Source organism: Falco rusticolus, chromosome 6, assembly GCF_015220075.1.
Source record: "Falco rusticolus isolate bFalRus1 chromosome 6, bFalRus1.pri, whole genome shotgun sequence".
NCBI classification, from domain to species: Eukaryota; Metazoa; Chordata; class Aves; order Falconiformes; family Falconidae; genus Falco; species Falco rusticolus.
In genome coordinates this window covers 34,902,541-34,917,557 of record NC_051192.1, presented here as the reverse complement: position 1 = coordinate 34,917,557, position 15,017 = coordinate 34,902,541, and the positions used below count along the sequence as shown (strand labels likewise).

General features: G+C 37.1%; 1 protein-coding gene across 2 annotated transcripts in view; it reads right to left on the bottom strand.

Annotated features, from left to right (window-relative positions):
* Nucleotides 1-15,017, bottom strand: part of LAMA2 (laminin subunit alpha 2) — a 377,228-nt gene that overhangs the window by 102,778 nt on the left and 259,433 nt on the right. For both annotated transcript variants that reach the window (XM_037392615.1, XM_037392616.1), the window contains exons 27-32: nucleotides 14,720-14,958; nucleotides 9,957-10,074; nucleotides 6,437-6,571; nucleotides 5,654-5,778; nucleotides 1,760-1,846; nucleotides 713-906 (exon numbers count right to left, since the gene is read on the bottom strand). In XM_037392615.1, coding sequence (XP_037248512.1) covers nucleotides 713-906; nucleotides 1,760-1,846; nucleotides 5,654-5,778; nucleotides 6,437-6,571; nucleotides 9,957-10,074; nucleotides 14,720-14,958 — 898 coding nt within the window. The remainder of the gene's footprint in view (nucleotides 1-712; nucleotides 907-1,759; nucleotides 1,847-5,653; nucleotides 5,779-6,436; nucleotides 6,572-9,956; nucleotides 10,075-14,719; nucleotides 14,959-15,017) is intronic.

The following is a 15,017-nucleotide window of genomic DNA, read 5'->3' as shown; positions in this document are numbered from 1 at the left end:
TCTTCTAGAAAGGTTTTGCTACCTGAATATTTTTGATAAGACATAAGCATACAATTTCACAGGAAATGAGATGTGGGCTCAAAACAAACACTATCCAATTTCATGGGAAAAAAATCCAAACGCTAATAAAAGACATGACACTTGGTACATATCAAAACTGAAGGCAGGGCAAAGATACCAGTAAAGTAAAATGTAACTTCGTTTAGGTTATTAGTTTTCTGCTTTAAACAAAGGAAGTTATTTGTTCCTGGATATATTATACTGTCATTCCTTAGGTCTTTTAAATTCCAGTGGCTGGTTTTTGAACCAACATAAGCAAGCAAACATTGGTAAAAACTTTCCGTGTGACTCATGGTATAGAGCATTGCAATTGCTGGTTAAGTATTTAGGACAACAGTAAAAAATTCACTAAGAGCAAATATTGTCACAACAGCAATGACAACCTTTAGCAAAACTACAGACTTCAAAAACCCACAAAAAGAAATCCTTCAAAGCTTTGTTGTCAATTTTCAGTGACCATATTAAAGAATATTGAGTTTTCCTAGCATCTCAAGGCTCGTGAAAAAAATGGATCAGAATGCCGAAGTAGTAAGAAACCTGGCAATTATTTTCAAAGAAATCCACACAACTGACTGATGCACATGCAGGGTTGCATTTCTGAAACATGACAAACACAATCAAAACCTCTCCAAAATGACGTCAGTATACGTACAAATGCATTTCATGCCATCACGCGCATGCCGATGTTCACAGCCAACACACTTCCACCCTGTGAATCCAGGCCTGCAAGTGCACTGTCCAGTGGCAGGGTCACAGGGGACAGGCAGGGAACCGTATCGATCACACTCACATTCTTGGCAGGAGCCTCCTGGAGCTTGTGGGTTTCCTGTGTAGCCAGAAGAGCATCTAGACATTGCAAATACAAAACCAGGTTTGGCCAACTGAGATGCATAGTGTACTATAATGAATACTTGGCAAGATCGTAAACAAAATTTATATGAACATTCATTCATGAACCATTAATAAAATCTTTGTTGCTTCATGGCTCAGCATGCATTTGTAGAGGGACAAATGTTCTAAAGTGTCCAACAAACTGATAGTAACTTTTAACCAGGACATGGAACAGTCTGGATGGAAGGAGTATGCAAAAGTGATTCTACACTCCTAACAGTTTTCAGTCAAACTTCTAGTATACCATGACTAAAAGGTTTTCCCCACTAGCCACTTGTGTTTTGCATTAGAAGTGAAATCTCATAGTAGACACTTGCTGGTTTTGATCAACTTAATCCCACAGCGTTGCTATGGATGGGACGACAGCTGCTGTTTAGGTTATTAATTGGCAATTTGGTCATTAATATGTTTATATGTGTCTTTCACAGTCAGTGCCTGAGGACACAACAGTCACTAGAACAAAGGGTATGAGTGACACCAAGACACACCACAAGCGTGGGATCTAGTTATAGATAAATTTCATATTTCCCAGTTTAACTCCTGAGGCCCAGGGCAAAAAACAACCCACAAATCAGAAAGTAAGACTAGGACAATATTTGCAATATAAATAACACTGATTATCAATTTAAGTGGGTGTACATAAAAATTTCGCATTATGGCTGAATTATAACAACATATAAAGAGGAAATAACTTAAAGGCATGTATTTAAACATTAGTAAATATAAGTTTACAGTTACTGAAGGACATTGCCCTCCTTCAGGTCTTGCCTGCCTTTCACTGTCCCTCTCCTTTTTCCATTCATCCTACCTTTCACAGTACTGGCCTTCATATCCAGGTGGACATGCAGTGCACCGGTAATCACCGGATCCTTCCGCAACACAAGAAGGGCTAAAACTGAAACAAAAGCAAATAAACTTTTTCCATCCTATTGTATCATTTCACTCTAGTCAGGTGTGCAGAAGGGCCCAAGGTAAGCTCCATTCAATGTAAACGGCAGCATTTTCTTATCTGTTTATAAACACCTGTGGGAAATCCCTCTTTTCTATTACGAATTTTGTGAATGCCTTGCTGTGATACTGGCACAATTTAGACAAATGCTGGCAGGGCTGTATCAGAGGGGATGGAGTCAACAACTAAGCTTGCATGAGTGAGTGGTGCTGTCACTCACAGTGATCAAGAAAAAGAAGTAATGGGAAGGAGGTGAAACAAAAGATTAAAAAACTGAGCAAACAAACCCAGCCTTTTCAGTCTTATTTCATTTTAGTTTGAATGAAAGGAGATAAGCCAGGAAGAGTTTACTCAAAGCTAAGACATAAAGAAAAAGGAACCGAAGTTACAGCCACACAGAATCTTCCAAAAAGGCAGCGTCAGATTATCTCCTCAGCAATATATTGAAGAGAAAAAGGCCTACAGAGGAAAACCCCCACATATAACGCTATTTCCTTCATGATCAGAGAGGGATCATATTTTAATCATAGAAGAAACTAGATTATTTTTACTAAGCTATGACATAGATGACTAACTAGCGACTGCAGTGCATCCCTATGGGAACTGTAGTTCCATACTACAAGGAGAAAGAGTAGGTTAAAAATAAAAAAAAGGCATCGGGTCTATGAGGACTCCTCCAGGCTCTTTTATAAATAAAATTAAGCTCTTTATGAAACCATATGTAACACTGGCAATGTATAAACAGGCCAAATGGCTTAAAGTCATTGGTGAAGCATGGATATGAGGGGCACTAAGGCAAGGTGACAGTACTGCAAGATAATATGGCCACAGGTATTTTAAACCAGGCAGTTTATCTTGGATCTTATTCTGTTGCTGATGTCAGTGGCAAATTCCCGGAGACCTCAGTGGTGAGAGGGCCCAGGCAGTGGTGATGAGGGGAATTAATTTGCTCTGAAGTGAGCAGTTAATTCTGAACAGTCCTGTTACCTGAAGTAGCATGTTGCTGGAATATTAGTGCATGAAGTGCCTTCACAGACAGTTAAAACAAACAAAAAGGGTAGGTGGGGGAAAAGAAACACAACTAAATGTTAAAATGCTGCAGTATTGTAAATCTCTTTCAAATCTTTGTGGAAGAAGAACTAGAAAAGCACAGAGATGGTTAGTGGTGAGCCCAGAGCTCCTTCTTGATACAGTACAGTCACCAACCTACTCCAACTTGCTTAAAATGCACTAAATCAATAGTGCTTGAATGAGCATATAAATTTACATCTTTGCAAAAAAAAAAAGTAAACAAATTTATCTATTACTCACAAATTCATTTTCAAATGGATTTTCAACCTTATAAAAATAGATTCACACCCCTAGGAATAACTCATTCTCTGTTCTTTTTTTTCCAGCTCATCATGTTTGAAGCTGACTGCTGATTGTAAATGATATTAAAACAGTATTAAAAAACTTAGTGGAGTTTTGCAAAATTTCATGAATAAAAATATTTGCACGATACCATTCACAAATATTATCATGTCAGTCATGACATAATAAACTAACAAGATGGCTTATTAGCTATCTGCATTTCATGCAGATTATAATTAACTACATAAAATAGCTGCAGGTTAAGTAGATTTTTTTGTTCAACAGTATCTTGAAGAGCTTTCACTGCACAACACACACAAACCCAAGGTGTGCTACCCTCCTTTTCCACCTAGTTCTGTAGCTTTATGGAATGGATCTATCCCACCTAAGCCTATCCATCTAAAAGTTAGGCATGTAGTCTGAGCCAAACGTTAAGGCATGCTCTGTCAGCAGTGGAAGATGGAAATGCACAGATAGGCATATACACACATTTGAAATCACCTCCCCTGCCCTCTTTCCAGTAGTGGTTTTCTTCAGTTTTAACATATGTGAGATGTATAGTTGTCTATCCCTGCATTTACTATACAGGTACCAAAATTGTTGATGGCTACACCTAACGGAAGAAGAAATCCCATCCATGACGTCTAGAGACATCTGAGTTAAGCTATATAACCCCTAAGCAGTTCTGCTTCTGAACATGCTTAGATCTGATTCCTCACTTGACAGCGCTAAGAAATTGGATAACTATAGCATGATTAAGTGTATTTACTAATTCCAGACCAGGTGTTATTCAATTATCTGTTATGAAGGTTTTTGAACAAAAAAGCCTCATGATCACTTTAATGTGAGCGTGACACAAAAGGCCCTGAAAAAATCTTCAGCCATGCAGGCTGTGTGGTTGCACGAGATATTGTCACTTTGCTTGCTCTCCCTTCCTCAAGCAGCTCAGCAATTTGCATGTGCACCCAACATACACATACCATGTGGAGACCACACACTTCTCAGCTGTAGAGCACTTCAGCGACACCCACTTCCTGTGCTTTATGCTGTCTTTTAGGTAAGATACTGAAGTGATTTCTGGAACACAGTGTGGAGAATATGTTTACGTTCTTGTAGCAGGGTGCCATAGCCACCCAGGGGAAGAGTCCTGCTCATTTCCGATCTGACATCTGTGTTTCTGGGGAACCAAAGGTCTTTAAGCCCCAGAAAAAAAATAGGACTTAATTATATTTTCAGCAGTTCCTACTGCCAGTTAGTAACAGAAGTTTTTTTCCAGTGCATTTACTGATGTGCAAAGCTGAGAAGCTCAATTGATCTTGTTCTTTGCAGTTTGAGTGTCTCTTCTTGATACCAGTAGGTAGAACACATAATCAAGTTGTAACAGAAAACGTTAAAAAAGGGTACAAGTCAAAATCTGGCAGTTACAACTACATTGTAACTTTCTGAGATAAAGGGTATTTCTTTAATACCCTTTTATAATTGTTTTGGTTGTTCCCAGTTTGTGTTTATGAGGTTTGGAACTCTTCTTAAGAACACTTGCCGTGGATGAAAGATCATGATGTGTTTAACTACCGATGTTCAAGAAAGGGGTTCTATCCTTCAAATTAAACCCCAGACCACCCCAAAATGATAAAATGAAGAAGGAAGAAGGAAAAAAACCCCTCTCTCAGATATACTGGCTGAAATACTCACTAAAACATCCTAAAGGTCAGACAAAACACAGAAAAATGATTTTAAGGAACACTTCCAACCTTTCAAGAGAACAATCATGAAACACAAACCTTTTCAGAGCAGCACTACAGTATGATGCCAAATATCATTATCAGCAAAACAACAAACAAATCTCAAGTGCTGAAGTACAATCTATTGGGAACACATGTGGAGACATCGTGGCAAGGCTCATTAGCATAAAACAACCAATAAAAATTACGCTGCAATAACTATATTGCTTTTAAATTATTCTGTCTTTCACAAATTGCCTAGAACTCATGTAACATTAAATAAGGAATCAATAAATTCCACAGTGGAGCAAGAAAGGCACTGTAACACATTTATACCAACAAAATATATGAGCATAAGACTTTTTACAGCTCCCTTGTGACTATATTGTACTTGAGTTCTGGTCTAGCTTCATTTGTAAGAATACCTTTATAACACACATTCATTATCTGTTGAGTACTGCATTTTCTAGCACTTATTAATTTATTCATCACATACTAGCAAGGGAGCAATTTTCGACTTTTAAAGGAAGATCAACTACAAAAAGTAGATACAAAACTTTTTAGTATGGCTTCCATGATGCCGTTCTCCTGTAGCCATCTGAAAAAAGACACAGTGAGCCCAAAACAAAGTTCTTGCTTGCTGGAAAGGTTATGCTGCATCATGAGTCCACTTACTTACTTGTTACTAGAAATGGATAGTGGACAAGCACAAGGCTGACAGTCACCCGGAGAACCTTGGACAACACCATAAAATCCCAGTGCACATCTCTCACAGTGCTGACCAGCAGTATTATGCTGACAATTCTGCAGAGGAAAGAGATGGAATGAAAGCTGTATTTGATAATTACAAGAAAGCAGACAACATTTTATTCCCAGCTTCAGGGATTCAAACTTATTTCAGTTCATAATTTCTCTTTTTCTGATATGATTTGGAGTGGGACTGCTTGCTTTAAGCGTCTATCAAATGCCTGCTGAGTTATATATGGGTTTACAAGGAGAAAGAATGGAGGCTTGTAGCTATCCAAATGTATTCTATGGAATCTTTTATCCCATTCATCCTTCCTTGCTTCTTTTGTTCCAGCTGTTGAAGCAGGAATAATAAATTAAAATTCAATCGTGTATGACCTGACGGTATCAAGTTGTGTGTATTATTACTTACAAAAGCAGTGTTGTGTTTATTGAACAACACATGGTACATTGCCCCTTTAGTTTGCAGGTACCTAGTTTTTCTTTTTATACAAATAGTAATTCAGAGGAAACAAAGCACTACATAATCTGAACTCTAGAAAATCAGAACGGAAAATGGTAGATGGTTTGTTTTATGAGCCCCCTTGAACTTTGACACTTAAGTTATTTAAGCAAAATTAGATTAAAATATTGTCCTCTTTTTTTAGCTTAGTTACACAACTTAAAAAATTGTACGTTAAGATTAACCTAGTGCATAACTTCAGAAATGTAATACCTGACAAACTGATGTTTCAGGGTCACACATAGTACTGTGTCCATGACATTGACATACAACGCAGGTGCCTAAGGACTGAGCAGGTATCCTTCCCGCAGATGGAGATGGAAGCCTATAAAATCCTGGAGAGCATGACTGCAGTAAAAAAGATGCAGAAGAAAACAGATCATTACAGAGTGGACTGGGTATGGGGAGCATTGCAAGCTCCCCTTTCCAATCATCAGTTTTTACAAGTTGTGAAAAGCACCTGACAGGATTCCAGCTGTGTTACAAACAGTATACAGTACTTTACAGATAACAAGAGCCAGCTCTAATTGGAAACATTGCTGCAAAATCCCTGGAGCACTCCACCGGCACCAGGCTTTTCATATTACAGCTTGAGAGACCTTTCATTCAGATGCAGAACACCTCACTGTTCTCACTGTGCATCAAGCATCATTCGTTTCTTAAGAATAAGGTTTGTTTTCAAAATAAAGTTTTTGCATGGACCGTGGAAAGCAAGCATGACAATTCTGTTTCCTTCACCCTTGGTGAGTTTTTCAGGTTTAACAACCTAGTATCTGCCTACATATTGCCTGATGGATAATGAGCAAAAGGCGAATGTTAATATTCAAGAAAATGGCTGCATGGCTGTATTGTTTATAGCTATATAATTTAAAGACCATAAAAGTACAGAATTCAAAATATTGAAGGCTTGCCGTGTCTTGAGACCACCAGCTCCAAATCAAGTTTATCTATCACTAAGCCTCCTCTACCTCAGCTTGGCAATAAAAGTCTGAGAGCAACCCAAAAATTACCAGCGAAGTTGACACATGCAAAATCAAACACTTGATCTTTATTTCAGGCTTATTATGCAAATCCATGAAGGTGTCTACATAGCTCCCAGAAAGCACACAGCTATGGCAGCATAAAAATACAAACAAGAACCATTTTGATAGTTCAGACCATTAGGGGTGAGTGCATACAGACAAGGCACTCGTCCCATGTATGAATCTCAGCAGCTAGAGGTACTAGGAGCCTATGAAGGCTGTCTGATGAGGTCATAATGAGGTTGACCACAATTTCTGCTTTTTGAAAAAAATGGGAAACATACACTTTTCACACAGCAATAAAAAAGATGCAAACTAAAACTAAAGACAATCTGGAGTAACTAACTTTTCATGATCAAAAGCAGGATTCTTCAGTCAAGCACTAGCTGACATGCTAGATTCTATTCATACAACACCACTCTGACAGTTTTCTGTAATAATTGCCAAAACCTCCAGAAGTCTAAGTTATGGAAAAAGCATAAACACAATTATTTTCTTTAGAATCACAAAGAAAGTAATCTAACTCACTTCTGCTTTTCCCCTTTTATTTTGACTTAGACGACATTAAGATCCCTGAAGCATAGAAAGAGTCTATCTGCTTTTTCATGGTTTGTGAAAAATTCCAATTTAGATAAATAATCTCAAATGAAAGTAATTTTATTTCTTACTACAATTTCCTAATTTTTTCCTCCCTCTCCATCCCCACAAGAGTCCTTCTCCAAACATGGTACAAAGCACAGCTTTACAATTTCTGAGTTACTTTAGGATTGAGGTGTAAACATATTTTATTTCATTAATAATTTAATTATTATATTTGGTCATAATTTTAACTAGTATTTTAAAAATAAATTATTTAATATTTACATCTTTTTAAAAATCTGCACTTCTGAGAAAATGCTGGAGCCTGTTAATTTCTCATATATGCATTCGCACGCATTCAGGTGTATGCTCTTACCAAAATAATTTGCAAAGAAAATCACTTCCTTCCACACATTTCCTATGCACTCACTCTTCCTGTTGCCTCATTTGCTATGTAACACAATCCTGTATAACATCTGAAGGGAGCAGAGTTCTCACAGATAACAAGGCACATTTCCATTTATTCACTGCAACTTTTCTCCCACCTCTAGTTTGCGGGAACCCTTTAAAATATCCCACTTAGTCAGGATGTCTGAGGGATTTGCAGAACACTCGAAGTCTTGTTCCCTGCTACCTCCACCTAGGAACTGCAACAATGATGCTGGAATTGCTAGTGCTACTCTAAAAATGAAAACATGGTGTTTTGCACACAGAAATACTGCCAGTCTCGTCAAGAGTGCAGACATTCAAAACCACTAACTTCTATTCTGAGTCAACATATTACATTTTAAACAGTTTCCCTGGTACCTATTATAAGATACACTTTACAAAAGCATACAAGTCAGGTGATTCTCTATAAAACTTGGATACTTTTGAAGCTCACAACCTTCAACATGAAAATATTTACATAAGTAAAAAAATAAATATAGTGCAGGTATAAGGAGCACTGAGTTCACTTAGTTGACCAACACTTTTCTCCCCGTGTTCAATGAGTTAGAAATTTACCAAACTCCAATGGTTCAAGACAAAAGTTTCCATTCGTATCAGATCTGTTTTATTTTATTTCAAGACACAGTGATTTGATTGCTTCTAAGAATAAAGCAAAATACAATATTTGGATCATGTTCCAGAATTTCTGCTCCTCTTTACAAGCAGCCCCATCGCTATATAAGGGGTACTGAAATTTGATAGGAGGCAAGGTTTTGTGTATGGACTGAGCAAGATCTTTGTATGTGAGTCCTATACCAGCGCTGGAAGAAGAAGTGTGGGGGAGTAAAATGGAAAGATACCTGCCAGAACTCAGTGGCTCTTTTCAATGTATGTCCATAGATCCACTTGGATAAATTACAAGCATGCAGAAAACTGACAGTTTAAAGTGCACGGAAGATATTTCCTAAAGCTTTGAAAACATCTTCTATGAAGCACAGATGTACTACAGAATGGTTCTCATCTACATTTTTAATGCATTTTCAGTGCAATTTTGGGCAGTCAAGCATGTAAAATGAAAGTAAAATGGACAACTTTCATCCTATTTGTATTGGTCTGCAAAGGCACACTGTTGGAACAGTTTCAAGAGGAAAGATTGACAGGAGGAACCTACAGGTTCTCAACAATGAACTGCCTTTTTGACCAACTGTTCAAAAGATTCCATTATTTCAAGTTTTGGTTTTGAAATGACTTCTCTTTTAAAATTTTGTTATTTTAGTTATTCATTATAATAAAAACATTTAAGAAATCAGTACTGAAATACTGTTAAGCATAATCTCCTGTAATTATAATCTGTAATACTATTGCAAATGCATTATAACCTTATCTGTCCAAAAAAAGGCTTGATCAGTCAGCATCAGTCACACAATTCAGCCCCACAGATGCTGACCCAGTAAAGCTTTCCTTCCTGTGTTCTAAGTATTTGAGTCATTGCCATGGTGTCAGTGGCATATTTGCCTAAAGCAAAAAAAACCCTGCTTAAATTCCTTGTGAAAGGGATACCTGAGAAAGAACATAAGTCATTAAATAAAGGGACAGTTGTTGCCAGTTAAATGAGTTCACACTCTAATTACTTATCACACAGTACTAATGAATGGACCAAAGAAGGTACAAAGACTTTTACTGGAGTGAGGTTGGTACTGTACCTCACAAGACAAACCAGAATAACCCAGTGGACAGTCACATTTCTCAATCAAGGAAGCTTGAGAAATCATTCCAGACACACTGCCACGTTCGGCAACTTCCATTGAGATCTCTGAGATTCTGAAAAAAAGGAGCAAACATCTCTAATGAGATTAGCCAAGAACTAACTCAAACCCAAGTAGTTCACAGTCAGCTGGCATGGGAGAAAACAGGCTTACTTGTCTGTTTGTAGGCTTCTTGATCTACAGGAAACTAACAGCATTATTTTTGCCTCTCCTGAGGAAACAACAAAGCTACCATCACCTCCAGTCTCCTTTTCCATTTCTAGGCAATAGCATAACTTTTCTCTCCTGCTTGGCTCTCCCTCTTTTTTTAAAAAAAAATCTCTTTTCAGCTGAACTATTAACAAAAGCTCATATCTGATTCTTCATGTGGAGGGACTCATTAAGAAATTGAAGTCACATATTAAATGCAGTTCCCATTCATGACTCTCAGAGGTACGGCAATAAAATTGTTCACTAAATGAGCTTTTAATGAGGCAACTATTAAAAAAAATAAAATAAAATCTATTCTCAGCAACTAAAGCAAACCAACGAGGTCTAGAGCAGACTTTAAAGATATTGGATATTTTCCTTCTTAGGAGCAATCTTAAGATCTTTAGCCAATATCCTTCCCCCCCACACCCATTCGGATCATTTAGACACAGAAACAAACAATTTAAAGTAAACAAGAAATCCTACTACAGAAGCATCTGCTAGTATTAGAAAGGGATATGTTTTATTGTAGAGCTTCTGACTTTCAAACTTTCCAAACAATTGTTTGATTGTATTAATAATAATAACCTTGCCTCCCAACCACTCCGTGTCTTTCTAACGTGCATGCTGACCCACCACCAAAGAGCGTTGAACAAATCACTGACAAAGACAACAAACATAATATCTAATGAAATACACTTACTTCTGATGTACTGCAATGCTGTTCTTTTAGCTTACTTTGTTTTGGGGGTTTCTTTATTTAAATAGATGCTATGATCTGGAATCCCTTACTGACTTTGAGAAACAAAAAGGGTAGAGTAGTGGAAGCTTTAGAGCTTCACATATAATGCCAACTTGAGAGAAAATGTTGAAGAACACGTGACTAACTAGCTGAATAAATGTCAGCAATGCTACTAGAGTCTATTCAAGTGTCTGTGCATAGGGTTAATGCAGAGGAGCTCACAGAACCGCTCATCTCCTCATGCTCATAGTCTGTTCATCTACTCCCAAGCCTTGATTACTGACACTCTTCTGAACATTGGCATACAGACACCGGTGTCAGGGTGACTGTAGGAAAAGCAAACACCCACTGCGAAACTAGACGACGCTTTTGTGACTGAGCATAGGTGAACAGACCCATACCTCTTGATACCTTGTGTCAATGCAAAATCCCCAAATCATCTAATAACTTAAACCCTGCACCCTCATATGACTACCTGAAGAAAGGGGTTCAGTGGAGGAGGGAAACTGAACAAAAAATCCCCAAGCAAACAAAGACAGGTAAAAACAGAAGACTGAAAATAGAGCGCAAAACCATTCAAGATCTGATATATCAATGTAAGCTTACATTGAAAATTCCGTACATTCAACATGAAAACAAAACGATATGTGACTCCCTACCACCTTCAAGGCTGAGACAATGGTCTGTATGCTTCAGAAAAAAACTACTGTCAGAAAGCCGTATTTACATAATAATATACTCTGGGACCTCTTATTTGTGTGAAAATGTTACTTAAGGAAGGCCAGGCTTGGCTGATTCTTGGAACATGCCTAATAGGCAGCAGTCCAACAACTGCTACCTGATCAGTGTCGGGGATATTGAAATAATTCACAGTCAAATTGAAAGCATACTTCCAATTCAAACTAATTTATTATCACAGCCCAGTTCCCTAAAATACAAACCAAAATCTAATAAAAGAAATGTTTCAATTTATAGTGGTGACTGTGAAAATGAGGGCAAGAAAACGAACAATACAGGAGAAAAATGTTTAGCTTCGGATTCTGAGCAGAAACCCCTAAATCACTAGTAATGCTGCAGCTTTGAAGCAGAAATAACGTTAGCATTGCTGCTAAACTATATAGCTAATATAGCGCTAACACTAGAACTAGGCTATTTTTATGTTTCCAACTGCTGCCACTGCTTTGACTTTATTTTCCTCTAGTTTATGACTTATCTACAGCTTATAAACTCTGCAACTGAAATTAAAGCACTATTAAAAACCTTATAAAAAATTAAAAATACTTAATATATAATATTTTCTTCCTCCTGTCCACAGTTTCTTTTGCTTTATACTTTTCTACTATGCAGAGTCAGGTAGAAAGAGAAGCTTTACTAGTTTAGAACAGGGCCCTTATTTAGAGAGCACAACACACTCTAGTTGAACAAATGTTTTCTTGTAAGTCACTTGATTCAAACATACGTTTAAAGTTGAGCATAAACATTTTCCTTTAGAGGGTATCAGCCTATTTTTAATAAAAGCCTTCAATTCTTATGCAAGCTAATATTCCGCTAAACTTTAAAAGCATATTGTGGGATTTATTTTGTGGTCTTAAACAAACCTTCCTCTGAAATCATTCAAGGTGCTAACTTGAAAAAAAATAATGATGTATTCCTGCTCTTTATTTTCTACTTAAAGTTTCAGATGCTGCATGATGAATGCTGCTTATGTAACCAGACAGATCATAAAAATCTCTTGTAACCACCTCCAAAATCAACTACAGTATTATATGCAAGGTTATGACTTCAGATGGAGAGTTACCACAAAGACCAGATGAACTCTTTGCAAAGTCCTGCTGTCATATAAAATGTCACATGCTGAAACGCAATGCTGTAAAAATACATTCTGGTTGTTTAAGTGCCACCTTGCAAACCTGCCCTGCAACTATAAAGTCCTCCTCTGTTCTGTTCCGTGCCTCGTTACCAGGTAGCCATGATAAAATGGTGGTGCATTACAACGCCGGCCTAGTCCAGTCACAAGTGTCATATGCATCTCAGAACAAAATCATGAAAATGGAGGTTTGTTTTCATAACTTTGCTTATGATGCTTGAGTTGAGATAGTATTCAATTTTTGCTTCCATAGCTGAACTAGGATCTGTAGTGCATAAAGGGAAGGGAGAAACAGACACAAAACATGGATGTGCTTCTCAAATTTTCCATGTTTCTTTGGAGTTCCTTTCATAACTCTTTCCACCAGAATTTCCTTTGCTTGTAATAAAATATCCTAAATGGACTATGTAAAAATAAATGAAACCAATTTAAAACATTTATGGCATCTGTTGTTAATATTTAGCATCTAGCCAGTGTAAGCTGGATGAATACTTTGCTGTAAAAGATATACTATAAATAGAGACAATAGCAGCAACGACTATGTTTTCTGTGACACAATGCTGCAAAGTTGCATGGTATCTGTCCCTACTATTCACGCTCAAACTCTAAAGGTCACACTCTTACAGACCTATATGTAACCTAGAAATAATTTTAGCCTATCACTTCTATGGCAGAATCATAAAAAGGACCTCTGGAGACCTTTGGAGTTTATCTCCATTTATTCCTATGTCCTTGCTAATAAATTTTGCTTGCAAAGTATATTGTGAATTCATTATTAAAAACTTTTAAGGAATAGGCTATGTAATCTATTTCAGAACTTCTTTACCCCCAGGAATTTTTCTCTCATGTCTAATGTGAACCTTTCCTGATGAAGTTTAAGCTCATTTCTTTTTTAACTTACCCACCATGGCAACAGAAAACGGATTCTTTTCATTCTCTTTGTGAATTTTTATACATCTTAAGGCAATTACTAGTTTCTAAATAAATCTGGTTCTTTACATCTTCTCTCACAGGTCACATTTTCTAACCTGTCATGATGTTCACTGTTATCTTCTGAACACTTTAATATTTTTTTCTTGAATTCCAGTATCCAGAACTTGATGCTTAGGCTTTACTAGTGTTGGGTTTGCAGGCCATATGTCTTTATACAGCTTTATGCTGCTAGAATATTAGTATTTCTCAACAAGAATATAATTACTGAATCATGTTCACCTGGTGACATGTTGTAAACAACAGACCCCTCTTTGAAGAACAGGTAACTAAACAGTTGTTCTTTGTTTGTTCAATTGACTAACCCTTTTGAAGTGTAAAATTGTATAGTTGACCTTTAGATTGCAGCAGATTTTTGTATTATTACTCTCATCCTGCTATCTGATGTCCACTTCAAATTTAGCAAGTGCTATCTTTCATTGTCTAACTTATTAATGAATAAATCAAACAGAAAATATTGAATATCTCTTCCCCAAATATACTGAATTAAGTAACATTTCATTGAAGAAGTACTGTTTCATCTTTGACTCTTTACCTCATTTCCCACTTGCAAGAGAAAATTCCTCCATATGCTAACATTTATAATTAATTACAGCATCATGTTTTCATAAAGTAGACATTTTTTAAAAAAAATATACTGGGTTTGCTTCAGGATGTGTGTGCTGACATGTGTTTTCTGTTTAGGATTCTGAAAATAAAGATTTCATTTGCCTATTGTGATTTAAATTTTCTATTGAATAAAATTTCCCTGTCCTGCATCTTCTGCTACGCTGAATGCTAACTCCTTCTGTTCTTCTCAGCAACTGCTTAGAACTGATGTTATGAATAAAATTTTTTCTGGGAATAGCTGGGAATTCTATCAGACTGTCCATGACTACTGCACTCTTTCAGACCACTGCATGAAACACTTACCTGCTCTGCCTCATGATATTACCATGAGTAGCCTTAATGAGAATGTAATGAACATCATACAACACATTCAGGAAGTCTTCCCGGGAAACAGCTCTACTTGGTCTTGAGTCATCTCCATAACGCTTCCAGGCGAAATCTGCCTGGGACACCGTCCTGTTGATACCTGGGTCATCATGATAATATTCCCAGGGCACTGTGTTTCTGACTTTCTGGTCGTCACCATAATATTCCCATTCATGCTGAAAGTAATACAAACTCATATTATTAACAGTATTAAAAATAACCAGGTGCCTAATTT